At 40.7% G+C, this 13,352-nt stretch overlaps 1 protein-coding gene across 2 annotated transcripts in view; it reads left to right on the top strand.

Moving 5' to 3' along the window:
• The window catches only part of CNTNAP2 (contactin associated protein 2), a 559,041-nt gene that overhangs the window by 536,505 nt on the left and 9,184 nt on the right, over positions 1-13,352 (top strand). For both annotated transcript variants that reach the window (XM_015854925.2, XM_015854926.2), the window contains 2 exons: positions 3,298-3,528; positions 12,105-12,176. In XM_015854925.2, coding sequence (XP_015710411.1) covers positions 3,298-3,528; positions 12,105-12,176 — 303 coding nt within the window. The remainder of the gene's footprint in view (positions 1-3,297; positions 3,529-12,104; positions 12,177-13,352) is intronic.

The raw sequence follows: 13,352 nt of genomic DNA on the forward strand, positions 1-13,352 counted from the left end.
TATACATACAATCAATAAGTATACATACAATCAATAAGTATACATACAATCAATAAGTATACATACAATCAATAAGTATACATACAATCAATAAGCATACAGAAGCTAAACTTATACAGATGTTAGGTTAAGTAAGATTAGCATGATAGAAAAATAATTAATAATAAATGAAAATACTCACTGTTAAAGACTCAGAGTAAAACTCCACAACGGAACAGTCTCCAGAAAGAGATCCTTTCTCATTAGCAGTCATTCCTTAAATGGGGTCTAGGAGATGTGGATCCAGGCTTCACCCCTTCCGGTAGCACAGCTGAATTGCCTTCACCTGTGCTCCCGCAGCTGACTCATTGCTTGCCTCAGGTGGTCAATCAGAGGTTCAGGCCATGATCAGCAGTTCCCATACGGGCATTAAATGTTTCATGTTAGTCATTTTAAATTGTTTGCCAAGACAGAAAAGGTACAATTCAAGTTTGTGTGAAAGTCAGTAAGTTGTTCTAAATGTGAATAAGGTTTGTCCAGTTCCCATCAGCTTTCCAATAACTCATGTCTAATTTGTAGACCACCCCAAAAAAATCTAGCTTGAAAATACTCTTTATAGTTTATAGCTTTGGAACTCCTTGTACGTGTCTATGATGCAAAACCCTACTTATAGAAATAGCACTGTTAGATGTTGCATGGTAGATTTTAGCATGCTTAGTCAGCAGATGTTGTTGCCTGTAGGTTATAATTGGGCCTAGTTTGGTTAGAGCTGAACACAAATATATCCAAAAGGTCTGTAAGGGTAGCTAATATAAAGATGTTAACAAAGATGATGGTAGATATTCAAAGGTTATTAGCAAAGAAAAACTCACCAATGTCAATGCCTTGACCAGAAAGATAAGGCAGTCTCCACTGAAGAGTAATCTCCGAGAGATGCTGCCTCAGTGGTGATCAGCCCTTAAATGAGGTCGAGCTCCACCCCTTCCGGGAGCACAGCTAGATTACTCTCACCTGTGCTCCCACAGCTGACCCAACACTTGCCTCAGTTGATTAATCAGAAGTTCAAGCTGTGATTTCCCATACAAGGTCTGAAATGCATTTTCTGCTAACTTTGTGTTGTTGGCTTTTTTGTGTTTACTAGCACAAAAACCTAGACATGCTTTGCTTTCTAGCTCTTCCCCCAGCTTTTTTAATAAAAAAAAATCTCTTGTGCTTTCTCCTCACATCTCTCTGAAGAATCATCTGTCTCAGCTGTTTTTTTCTTTTTTTATGACAAAATCTTGCAATTTTATGTTGTTTGGTTTTGTGTTTTGTTTTGTTTGCTAGTAACAACACTCTTTAAAGCCTTAGCATTATTCCTACCTGAAAAGGTTGCCTTTGAGCAATCTCAGTCTGCTTCATGCATTCTGTTCCTGGTGTACCATGTTGTGTTGCTCAACTTGTCATCCAGAGTCCAGGAAGAAAACTCTCTAGCTCCAATGCAGAGTTAGAAAAGTGGCATTCCTTTATTCCTCATGATGTGTGCCAGGCAACTTGACAAGCAAGTAAGCATTGTCAAAGTTTAGGTTCTACATTTATACAGTTAAGACTATATGTGCTATACTTAGTCATACACATTCACTCTTTTTCAAGGTCTCGTAGATATGTATTAATGTTGCTTTGGGCATTCTCAGTGGTATTTAGGGTGGTCAAGTGCCCACCTACTTCTTCCCCTTTTTTCACCATCAGCTTAATCACTGAACCCTCTGACTTTCATTCACTTTTCCCCAGTTTGGAAGATTTCCATTGCTTGTTAGGCCATTGTGGACCACTTTTTAAGAATAATGTATGTGGAACCCAAGGAAAATGTCCTTGCATGTTTTGAGGCAAAAGATAAAAGTATTCTGTTGTGACTCCAGTACTTCTCATGTGGCAAAATCATTGAGGCAGAAGATAAAAGTATTCTATGATGTCCCCAGTGCAAAATTATTGGGAAAAACAAGACTCACTAAAGCTGAATTGTTAAGTTTTAGAACTATCACTTATGGATTCCATTTGGTTCTTAAACTAATGTATTACTAAGCAAACCAACCTATATCAAACTCAGTAAGCATCTTTCCATTAATTTCAAAGGCTAGACTTGAACTCCTCACCCTGCTGAACCAGGGAATGGAAACCTTCAGAAAGGGAATTTGAAAGCATTTCAAGGACTCTAGAGCAATTCTTTAGTACAGCACGAACATGATGCTGCCATGTTCCTTTTTTATGTACTGTGTGCTGAAACAGAGGGAATTAAGTTCAGTTCCACGGTGCAAAGCAAAATTTGATGCTTCAGTAAGGCTTTTATGTGCTAATATCCTCCCTCTGTAACACAGTCAGCTGATGAAGAGTGGAAGTTTTATTTCCACCTTTTTGTGCTGGGCTGTTGTAACAGTTCCTGACAGGGAAAGCAAAAGAGCTGTGAATGATCTACAGATTCTTCAGACAAGTGCTAAGGCTTATGGCTACCATTTGATGATTGTTTTAAATTTAGTGTTAGAAGTGAGGAAAGCTCCTGGTTTCCCAAGCCCAAGAAGATGCAGAGGAGGCCTGTGGACTGCTCTTAAAGTGCATCCACCAGTTTTTGGGCTAGCTGGCAGCCACCATGTGCATTATGTCCAACTTCCAAAAGCTCTTTGCTGGCTGGGGCCCTGAGGAGAAGAGGTAATAGCTGTGGCTCCTCAACCCGTAGCAGGAGAACAGGGAGTTTACCATCTCTGTGCAGCCCTGCTTGTGCCACTTCTTACAGCTTGCAGAGGAAGGAGGTTGGTGAGGAGCTATTTTCCACATCTAGCCAAAGGGATGCTTGGTCTCTGAGATGAAATGGGAAGGAAAAGGAGTGAATTGCAGTGGAGTGTGAATGCTAATGGCACAAGTGTGTGCAATGGTTCTGTTGACAGGGTCCTGACCAATGAAGGCAGACTGGTGGGCAAGGAGCTGGGGTGAACGAAGAAGAAACTTCAGCTGGAAGAGGCATCCCGGTCATAATTATGCCTGTACCTTCTCTTTCATCACCTCTTACAGGAGAGGGTTTTTTCCTGGTCTTTTGTTTGTTGATGCTTCCTTCTCCCCAGCCTTTCATTTTAATAATAGCATACCAAAACCAGGTCTCAACAAGGTTTGAAGGTTTCTTGCTTTAATCTGTAACAAAATGGAAAGAAGTCTGACAGGGTCTGAAACATTCTTAGTCTCCTGAAACAGAGACTTTGGAACTGAGCTCTGGGAACTGAGTGCTAAGACCATTCTTTCCAAAGCAGTGAATTATTTTGCTATATCTTTTTGTTTCTTCATTTCCTGTAGAAATTGGGAAGATCGACCAAGATATATATAAATACAACACACCGGGATTTACTGGTTGCCTATCAAGAGTACAGTTCAACCAGATTGCTCCCCTCAAAGCAGCTTTGAGATCTACCAATACCTCCTCTCACGTCCACATTCAAGGAGAACTGGTGGAATCCAACTGTGGAGCATCGCCACTGACAATCCCACCAATGTCTGCTGCAACTGACCCATGGCACTTAGATTCAGGTAAACTGGGCTTCGTCCCATGTTAACTCAGCTCAACATTTGAGAGAATTTTTTTTTTTTAAATTTATTTTTGCCTTTTGTTGCTGTTTATGTTTTGTTGGCTTGTCTTATGTTTATGAAGAAATATAGTGCTGCTGGGGTGGTACTTTGTAGTATTTGTAGCAAGACATTGGTAATATGTGTGGATTAAGCATAGTAGTATTTCTTTTGTTGAATTGCTAGTAAGTATATTGTAGTCAACGTCATACCAAAAAAAAAAAATAAAAAATTAGACATAATGTGTATTTATAAAGTGCTGATTTGTTTTCTGAAATGTCTGCTTTCCTTAGACCATGTTTAGTAGGAAATCCTATCAGTCATTACTGCGTTCCTCTCATGCAGGAAATGCTAGAAAGCCAAAACCATTTGCTGATCCCAGCAAACTTATTCTGCTTTGTGCTTGACAGTCTTTGGAAGTATATACTGTGCCTGACTTCAGAGGATTGTATTTTTTCTTCTTGCTGCTTGGATGTTAGATATATAGTTCAGGAAAAAAAAAAAAAAATCATCTTCCTTTAAATTTGTATTCATGTTTACATTGATATATGTCATATTTTGGCCTGATTCTGATTTCACTTTTTTCTGGTTTTACTGATTTCATTTGTTAACATAAATTAGAAACTGTCCAGGCAAGTTGATGGCTTCACAGTGGTATAAAACTAAAATGTGAGAGGAAAAGTGGGGACCATAATGGTTTTGACACCAAGTAGTCCTATTATCTCTCTGTCAGTTTTGGTATGCAAGAGAAGCATGTGCCAAGATCATACCTTTGTTTTTGTTTTTCAAAATTTTAAACAATTCCTTGCAGCCCTTCCGTTCAGATCTTGTTCAGTAGAAAGGTAGGGCAGAGGTTCGTAAGAAGCAGAAGATATTCTGGAGCTAAAAGTCCCAAATGCAGATACTGGCAACATCTTACTCTAAAACTTCTCATTCCATTCATGCCACAAGCCTTTTTTTACTAAGGTTGTACTGCATCTCTTCACTGTTCATGACATGCAATTTCCTACTTGATTTATTTAATCAGAAACCTTAGTAGTCCATTTTTCCTCTGAAATTATGAGATCAGTTTGTTTGTGAAGGTTATGTTCTAAGCTTCTTTTTCCATAGAAATACATTTCCTGAAAGAAATGAGGAGGAAATTCCTCCTCACTGGCTTGTGTCTCTAAAAAGTGTGCCAGAAATTTCCTGAAAATTAACTAGTGCAGTAAGTCTTGTGCGGTTAATGTGTACTGGTTGTTAATTTTGTTTTCTTTTTCCAATAGATAATTTGACTGCAAGCTAACAAAAGACTGGCTGGATTTACTCAAAATAGTTGAATGTTTCCTGATAGTTCATTGATGTTAAAGTGGGGGTTCAGTTTTTCCTTGTCCTGTGCTACTGTGCTTGATCTTCTGTTGATTTAGTTTTGCATAGGAAACCTTTGCTGAATGAATTCTACTTTGACCTGGCAGATTTAAAAAATATAAATTTAATCTTGATTAGTTGCAGTACTTAGTCGTGAAGGGTATCAGGGACCATGCAGCATGTGCTTGCAGTACTTCAATTGGTCTGTTGGCTTTTGTCCAGTAAAAAAAAAATAAAAAAATATCTCATTGTAGTGACAGGGCTTTACTTGACTGTTTCAGTCTTCAATAAACAGAGCATGATGGCTTGCGTTCATTTCTGGTGATGAGAAGCTTTAGTAAGAACTACAGCTAGGCATTCCTCCTATTGTCCTCCCCAGTGTTCAGCAGCAGTAGAGGGAAAGCATGATATTGCTGTAAAGACTCCTACTAAGGAAATGCCATACTAAAGAGTGCAACAATTGTGGTATAATACATGAAAGGTGTTTCATGGGGATAGAAGAGAAATAATGTTGAGCCATGTGTGAACAATTCCAGACTTTCCACTCTGGGTTAAATTTCCTTGGTACAAGGAGAAGGTATCATAAGAGCTCATTTACCAGAGTCAAATAAGAACTACTCAAGCTTTGTAAAAGTACCTTTTGCAGTCTGGCACAGCGGGCTCTGTTTCAGTTTCAGGAAAAACGTGTACTGTAAGCTTCAATAACTTAGAAATAGATGACGGTGAGTGATAAATGAAAGCATTTGCTAATAGAGTCACAATGGTAAATTGGCAGTTTGCACTGATTATTTTGTTTGTTGCCCATACCCAACTAGAAAACTTTTTAACACAAAGTATGTGGAAGGAGAAAACCTAAAAATTGATGGTACAAGTAATAGTTTCTGTTGACTCTGGAACTGAAATAGTGTTAGTACTATTAACAAGATCCTCTGCAAAGATTGAATGTTTTCCACAAGTAATAACTTTAACATGGAACATAGGAATGGCATGAATGAGTAAAAAATCAGAATAAGATGCATACAGGTGCCCAAGTACTTCATGTGACTGCCTTCTTTTTCCTTTCCCTAGGCTGAAAAGAACTTCACTTCCTGTATTACCATTAAATTTAGATTAAAACAACCTGCTCTGACCTGTCCCTTATCCGCTATCCAATCCTTTCTTTTTTTCAGCATTAGATAAATGCTAGAAGTGCAGAAGCTGGTCTTGTGATTTGTACTATGTCTGTGAGAACCTCTCTCTTCCAAGAACTTCAACATCTGTTTTTTTCCCCTTTTTTTCCCCAGCTGTTATAAATTTACGGACATAGGGAACTGAGTGAGAGAATAAAAATTCCCTTCCTTTCCACCCCACCTCTACCAATGAAAACAGTACCAGTCATTTTTATCACAGAGAAACACAACAAAACTTTAATGTCACAGTACATAGTATCTGAGTTAGTAAATGCTAACATCAAGATTATATACATACAATACATGAAGTTTAGTGTGAAGTGCTACCTGTGTTGTTTGTAGGTGCTGCAGAAGAGCAAATCCATCTGTTATTTGCTCCTTTCATAAGGGCAGATCTTTACTTATGTTTTGCTCTTTGATTTTCTTGTTCATTTGGCTGGATTTTTACTTTTGTATTGTGTTTCACTCAAATATTCATTTTGGGTCTTTTATCGGCAGTTATCTGAATACAGCAAGGCTTTGGTCAGCACTTTACTTGCTGTGAGAGCACCGAGGCATTTCATGTTTTATGTTAATTATAAATGGAAGTATTTGTTTGTCTTCCTTAACAGGTGAAATGTAAGCCCTGCTAATGAAATTTTCATGAAAGTGATTACTTAGGTCAGCAGTTCTTATCCGGAGACCCAGTGTCAAACGAGTGTTACTACCAGGAACTAGACAGATTAATTTAGGTCCTTGATGAATGAATGTGTTCTAACATACTGCAAATCAAATGAAAATTTGGAATGGAAAGTGATCGAAATAATGCATCTGAAGCAGTTCAGACTACAGATAAAAATGTTTCAAAAGTGTTCATAACTATGTGCTCTAATATTTTAAAGTAAGGAAGAAAAATCTGTATACCGATACTGGTTCTTAAATGCAGAAAGTATTTTGATCATGCCTTCTGACTACTTCATATAATTACTTGCTTGTGGGCAAAAGAAAGTATAAATGTTATTACTGGGAAACAAACACTCAGAGAGGAAAATGAGGGAATTCTCTAAGCTATCCCACTGAAGGGAATGTGTTCCGTGTTTCATCCAGGCTTGATCTGAAGGAATGTAAGCTGCAAGGCCGAGTCTCTTTGTGAGGTACAAGCTTTTCTGTCCATTTGCCAGGAAGATTAATTTTTAAAACCAAAAGGAAGAATACTGTTTTGCCCTCTCTGAGCAAGACATTCTTAAAACCCCCATTTCCTCCCCTGCTTAGGAGTATGGACAGCAATGTTTATCTGCAGTATATAAGGAAAGGGCTAATGAAGCTCCCCATGGAGAAACAATGATTCTGTGGTTCCAGCCACTCCACCCCAAGCCTCAGGTTGTTGTGGACAAAGTGCAGGACCCAACACTTAGTCCTACTGAGCTCCATCCCTTTGGCCTCAGCCCAGCTTTCCATATCTCTCTGAAAGGCCTTCCTACCCCCAGGCAGATCAAGACTTCTGCCAACTTGCTGTGATCTGCAAATTTACTGAGGGTGCACTCAATGTCCTCATACACATAATCAATTAAGATATCAAACAGGACTGGACCCAATATTGACCCCTGGGGAACAGCACTCATGACCAGTCACCAGCTGGATTTAACTGCATTCACTAGTACCCTAGTACTAGTAGAGCCAGGACCTCTTTACCCAGTGAAGAGCGTACCTGTCCAAGCTATAAGCTGCCAGCTTCTCAAGGAGAATCTTATGGGAGACAGCATCAAAGACTTTGCTGATGACTAAGGTAGATGATGTTAACAGCCTTTCCCTCCTTGATCACTTGATCATAGAACAAGATCAGGTATGTCAAGCAGGAACTGCCTTTCATGAACCTATGCTGGCTGGGCCTGATCCCCTGGCTGTCCAGCACATGCTGATTTCTCTGCCCACACTCACTTTGAGGACCACTTTTCTACTCTGACAGTCATTTTACATTTCAATTATGTGGATCTGCCGGAGGATTTTATATGGAAAGTGGCATGAAAATACCTACCTCTGCAAAATCGCACCTACCATAATGAAGCAAAATTATCAGTCACTCAGAAGGAAGCGGCAGGACTTGTGACAGGCTGCAGCATTGCCCTGTTGGACAGGAACCTTCTTTTGGGTTAGAGAGCAATCTGGCAAACTTAATACTTTTCTAAATGGAGACATTTAGATTTCATATTTTACCTAAGGGTCTGAGAGAGTAAGTTTAAAATTCAGATTCATTTTCCTGTTCTTAGTTCTTCCTTGTCATTGCTGTAAGGATACTATTGTGGATACTGTTTGAAAATGTCTCTGTAGGAAACCAGTATGGAGTTGTGAGTTTATTTATCTGACATTCAGAATAGCGTTTGTTTTAGAGAGGTACAGAAATGTGTTTTTTAGAAGATAGAGTGCCAACAGATGGCAGAGACCTCTACTGGTGAAGCCTCACCTGGAGTAATGTGTCCAGATGTGGTGTCCTCAGTACAGGAGAGACACAGACCTGTTGGAACATAGAATCATAGAATTACTCAGGTTGGAAAAGACCTCAAAGATCATCAAGTCCAACTGCAGCCTAACCATAGTACCCTAACTCTAACAACCCTTTGCTAAATCATATCCCTGAGCACAACATCCAAACAGCTCTTAAACACATCCAGGGATGGTGACTCAACCACCTCCCTGGGGAGCCTATTCCAGTATTTAACTACCCTTTCTGTAAAGAAGTGTTTCCTAANCCAGGGATGGCAATTCAACCCCCTCCCTGGGTAGCCTATTCCAGTACTTGACTACCCTTTCTGTAAAGAAGTGTTTCCTAGCATCCAACCTGAACTTCCCCTGGTGCAACTTGAGGCCATTTCCCCTTGTCCTGTCACTTGTCACCAGTGAGAAGAGACTTGCCCCACTCTCACTGTAAGCACCTTTCAGGTACTGGAAGAGGGTGATAAGGTGTCCCCTCAGCCTCCTTTTCCCCAGACTAAACAGCCCCAGCTTCCTTAGCCTCTTCTCTTAGGGTTGATTTTCCAAGCCCTTCACAAGCCTCGTTGCCCTTCTCTAGACCTGCTCTAGTACCTCTATGTCTTTCCTGTACTGAGGTGCTCAAAACTGAACACAGTACTCGAGGTGGGGCCTCACGAATGCTGAGTACAGGGGTAGGATTACTTCCCTAGTCCTGCTCACCACACCATTACTGATACAAGCCAGGATGCCATTGGCCTTCTTGACCACTGGGCACACTGCTGGCTCAGATTCAGCTGAATGTCCATCAACAGACCAAGGTCCTTTTCTGTCTGGGAGCTTTCCAGCCACACCTCCCGAAGCCTGTAGGGTTGCCTGGGGTTGTTGTGACCAAAATGCAGGTCCTGACACTTAGCCCTATTGAAACTCATGCAGTTAACCTTGGCCCATCAATCCAGTCTAACCAGGTCCCTTTGTAGTGCCCTTATTCCTTCTGGCATATCAACACTCCCCCCCAGGTTGGTGTCATCTGCAAACTTACTGAGGGTGCACTCAATCCCCTCACTGAGATCATCAGTGAAGATGTTAAACAGAAGTGGCCCAAGCACTGAGCCCTGGGGAATGCCGCTCGTGTCTGGCTGCCAACTGGATTCAGCTCCATTGACCACAACTCTTTGGACCCGTTCATCCAGCCAGTGCTTCACCCAGCGGAGTGTACACCCATCCAGACCAAGGGCAGCCAGCTTTTCCACGTGAATGTTATGGGGGACAGTGTCAAAGGCCTCACTGAAGTCCATGTAGACCACATCAACAGCCTTACCCTCATCCACTAAGCTGGTCACCTTGTCATAGAATTAAATCAGGTTTGTCAGACAGGATCTACCATTCATAAACCCATGCTGACTGGGCCTGATCCCCTGGCTGACTTTTAATTCGTCCATGATTGTTCCCAAGATTATTCGGTCCATAACCTTCCCAGACACTGAGGTGAGACTGATAGGCCTGTAGCTACCAGGTTCATCTTTCCAGCCCTTTTTGAAGATGGGCATCACATTTACCAGCCTCCAATCCACCAGGACATCCCCAGTCAGCCAGGACTGCCAAAAAATGATGGAGAGTGGTTTGGCAACCACATCTGCCAACTCCCTCAGCACTCTAGGGTGCAATCCATCCAGCCCCATGGACTTGTAAGCATCCAGCTTTCAGAGCAGGTCCAAAACTATCTCATCATGGATCATGCAGGGCTTATTTTGTTCCCCCTCCCCATCTACCAGTGCAGGGGGCTGTGTTCCCAGGGAGTAACAAGTTTTACTATTAAAGACTGAGGCAAAGAAGGTATTAAGTACCTCATCCTTGGTGACCAAGTTGCCCTCAGCATCCAACAAGGGATGGAGATTCTCCCTAGCCTTCCTCTTGCTGTTGATGTGTTTATAAAAATATTTATTGTTCTCCTTTACCTTAGTGGCCAAGCTCAGTTCTAGCTGTGCTTTGGCTTTCCTAATTTTCTCCCTGCACAGCTTCACTACATACCTGTAATCCTCATAAGTAGCTTGCACACTCTTCCTGAGACCATAAACTTTCCTTTTGTTCTTGAGATCCAGCCAAAGCTCTCTGTTCAGCCTGTCCAGCCTCCTTGCCCATTGGCTTGTCTTTTGTGACTTCAGGATGGTCAACTCCCACCTTTAGAACAATTTCCTTAAAGTATTCCCAGCCTTCCTGGGCTCCCACGCTCTCCATAGTTACCTCCCAAGGGACCCTCTTAACCATGGTCCTAAAGAAGTTGAAGTCCATCCTCCAGAAGTCCAAGGTGTCAGTTCTGCTAACTCCCCTCTGTGGTTCAGCAAGGATTGAGAAATCTAGCATCTCATGATTGCTTTGTCCCGGATGGCCTCCAACCTTTACATCCCCCACCAGTCCTTCTCTGTTAACAAACAACAGGTCCAGGATTTTGCTTCCCCTTGTCAGCTCCCTCACCAGCTGTGTCAGGAAGTTATCTCCCACACACTCTAGGAACCTCCAGGACTGTTCCTTGTCAGCTGTATTATAATTCCAGCAGATGTCTGGGAAGTTGAAGTCCCCCATCAGAACAAGGGGGAGTGACCTTGAGACCTCACCCAACTGTTTATAAAGCATCTCATCCACTTCTTCATCTTGGGTGGGTAACCTGTAGCAGACTCCCACAATTATGTCAGTCTTGTTGGCCTTAGCTTTTATTCTGACCCGTAAGCTCTCAACTCCATCATCACTGTCATTGCTTTCCACACATTCACAGTCTTTTTTAACATTGAGTGCTACACCACTGCCTTTCCTACCTAGCCTGTCTCTTGTGAAAAGTTGGTAGCCCTCAATCACAGCACTCCAGTTGTGGGAATCGTTCCACCATGTTTCCGTGATGGCAACTATATCAAAACTATCCAAACACACAATGGCCTCCAGCTCCTCTTGTTTATTACCCATGCTGCGTGCATTAGTGTAAAGGCACCTGAGCTTGGCCTCCTTGCAAGTGGCAGTAACCCTACTACCCTCATGACCACACTCAGGTGTTTCCACAGCCACCAGCCTCACACCAGCCCTTGCTCAGCAACAACTAAAACATTAATGTTGTATCAACATAGTTTTTCTCCTACAGTCAAAACATAGCATCACAACAAACACAATGAAAAAAATCAACTCTGTCCCAGCTGAACCAGAACAGGTTGTATTGTCTTTGAGAAACTTCTTAAGGTTAAAATGAAACATGTGTTCACATGCTTGTGAAAGAAAGGTTTATATATGTTTTTGGTTTTGTGCTAATCAAACTTACTGTGTTTATGATAGTAGAGTAACAAAATTGCCTTCTGTATTAATAGCAGTGCTTACTGTAGGTACCTCTTTGTTTTATTTTTGTTGAGGAGGAAGCAAAAAGTCATAAGGGATCATATAATACTGAAGGATATTTTTCTTTCATGTTCATTTAGATGAATATCTATCTGTTTACTTTTTCTTTAAATTGTATCTAAGTATGTTGGATTTATTTCTGAACCAGTTTGTTAAGTTTTGCTGATATTATAATGTGAATCTTTAATTCTTTATTTACAGCCAATGCTGATTTCCCGTACAATGGTCAAGCTATAGGAGATGGAGTTAACAGAAACTCTGCTATTATAGGAGGTAGGAAAAATGTCTAATTTCCTAAGAGATTTTGCGGCACAACTGTGAGGTTTAGTTGCACTTGGTGACATATTCAGTCTACGTGCTAAGTGACTTTGGGAAAATTACATTAAAGTAGAAGTTTGTATAATTATGTTCAGGTGATTTGTTCTAGTGAAATGGCTTATTTTCCCTTAGTTTATCCCCTCATACTCAGTTTTAACCACATCAAAATATTCCTATTTTTAATCGAAATAACAAGCATGCTTGTGAGGAACTACTCTTGAATACTTACTTGTGGTAACAGAGTAATTTGTTTATGTTAAATGGCAAGAACATTTTTCCAGTTATATCAGATTCAACATGGATCTGTGGCAAAAACTATTAGTTACACTCTTGACAGAAATAATTCATACCTTGTTTTCTCAGGTTGTGCTACAGCTTATATGTGTGCCTCCGGTGGCACAGTGGTAGGAATGCCGCTTTGCAACACTGGAGTCCTGGGTTTGAATCCCCCCTGTGGCGCAAGTGGTAGAAGTGCTGCTCTGCTACACAGGAGGCTCGAATCCCTGGGGTTGGACTTGATCTCTAAGGTCCCTTCCAACCCGCACGAGACTGTGATACTGTGATATATCTCGCAGTGCCATTCAGAGTGATAAGTTCTCAGGTGATGTGAATTAATGCCACAACTTGGATCTTAAACTAGCATTAAATTGAAGATTTTCAGCCAAGCTGTCTCCAGCTATAAGGATACTGAATAAATTTATGCATACCTACAATTTGCTCTACCCCGTCCCTCTGTACTGAAGTGTTACACCAGAACTCTCCAAAGGCAACTTTGATATTGCAACAAATTCTTTAAAACAAATGTTTTTTTTGTCTTGTAAAGCAAAACTGAGTATAGTAATATGTGCAGTTGAATGGAATTTCTTGTTTCTTTTCCCTGTCCCCGACATAGGATTGTGTTTCCATAACCAGGTTTAGGTCAGTTGCTTTAGTTTTGATTTGTTACATTATTTTTCATTTTTATTTTATTTTTTTATTACTACTTATAACTTTTACTTTATTACTTCTACTTTGGTAACCAACTATAAAGTGAGGATAATATTGCATTCCTCAGAAAATTCAGACCATACCCATACAATGTGGCTGCCCAACACATCATTTAACATAAGTGTCATAAAATACTGATTACGA

This window comes from Coturnix japonica, chromosome 2, assembly GCF_001577835.2.
Source record: "Coturnix japonica isolate 7356 chromosome 2, Coturnix japonica 2.1, whole genome shotgun sequence".
NCBI classification, from domain to species: Eukaryota; Metazoa; Chordata; class Aves; order Galliformes; family Phasianidae; genus Coturnix; species Coturnix japonica.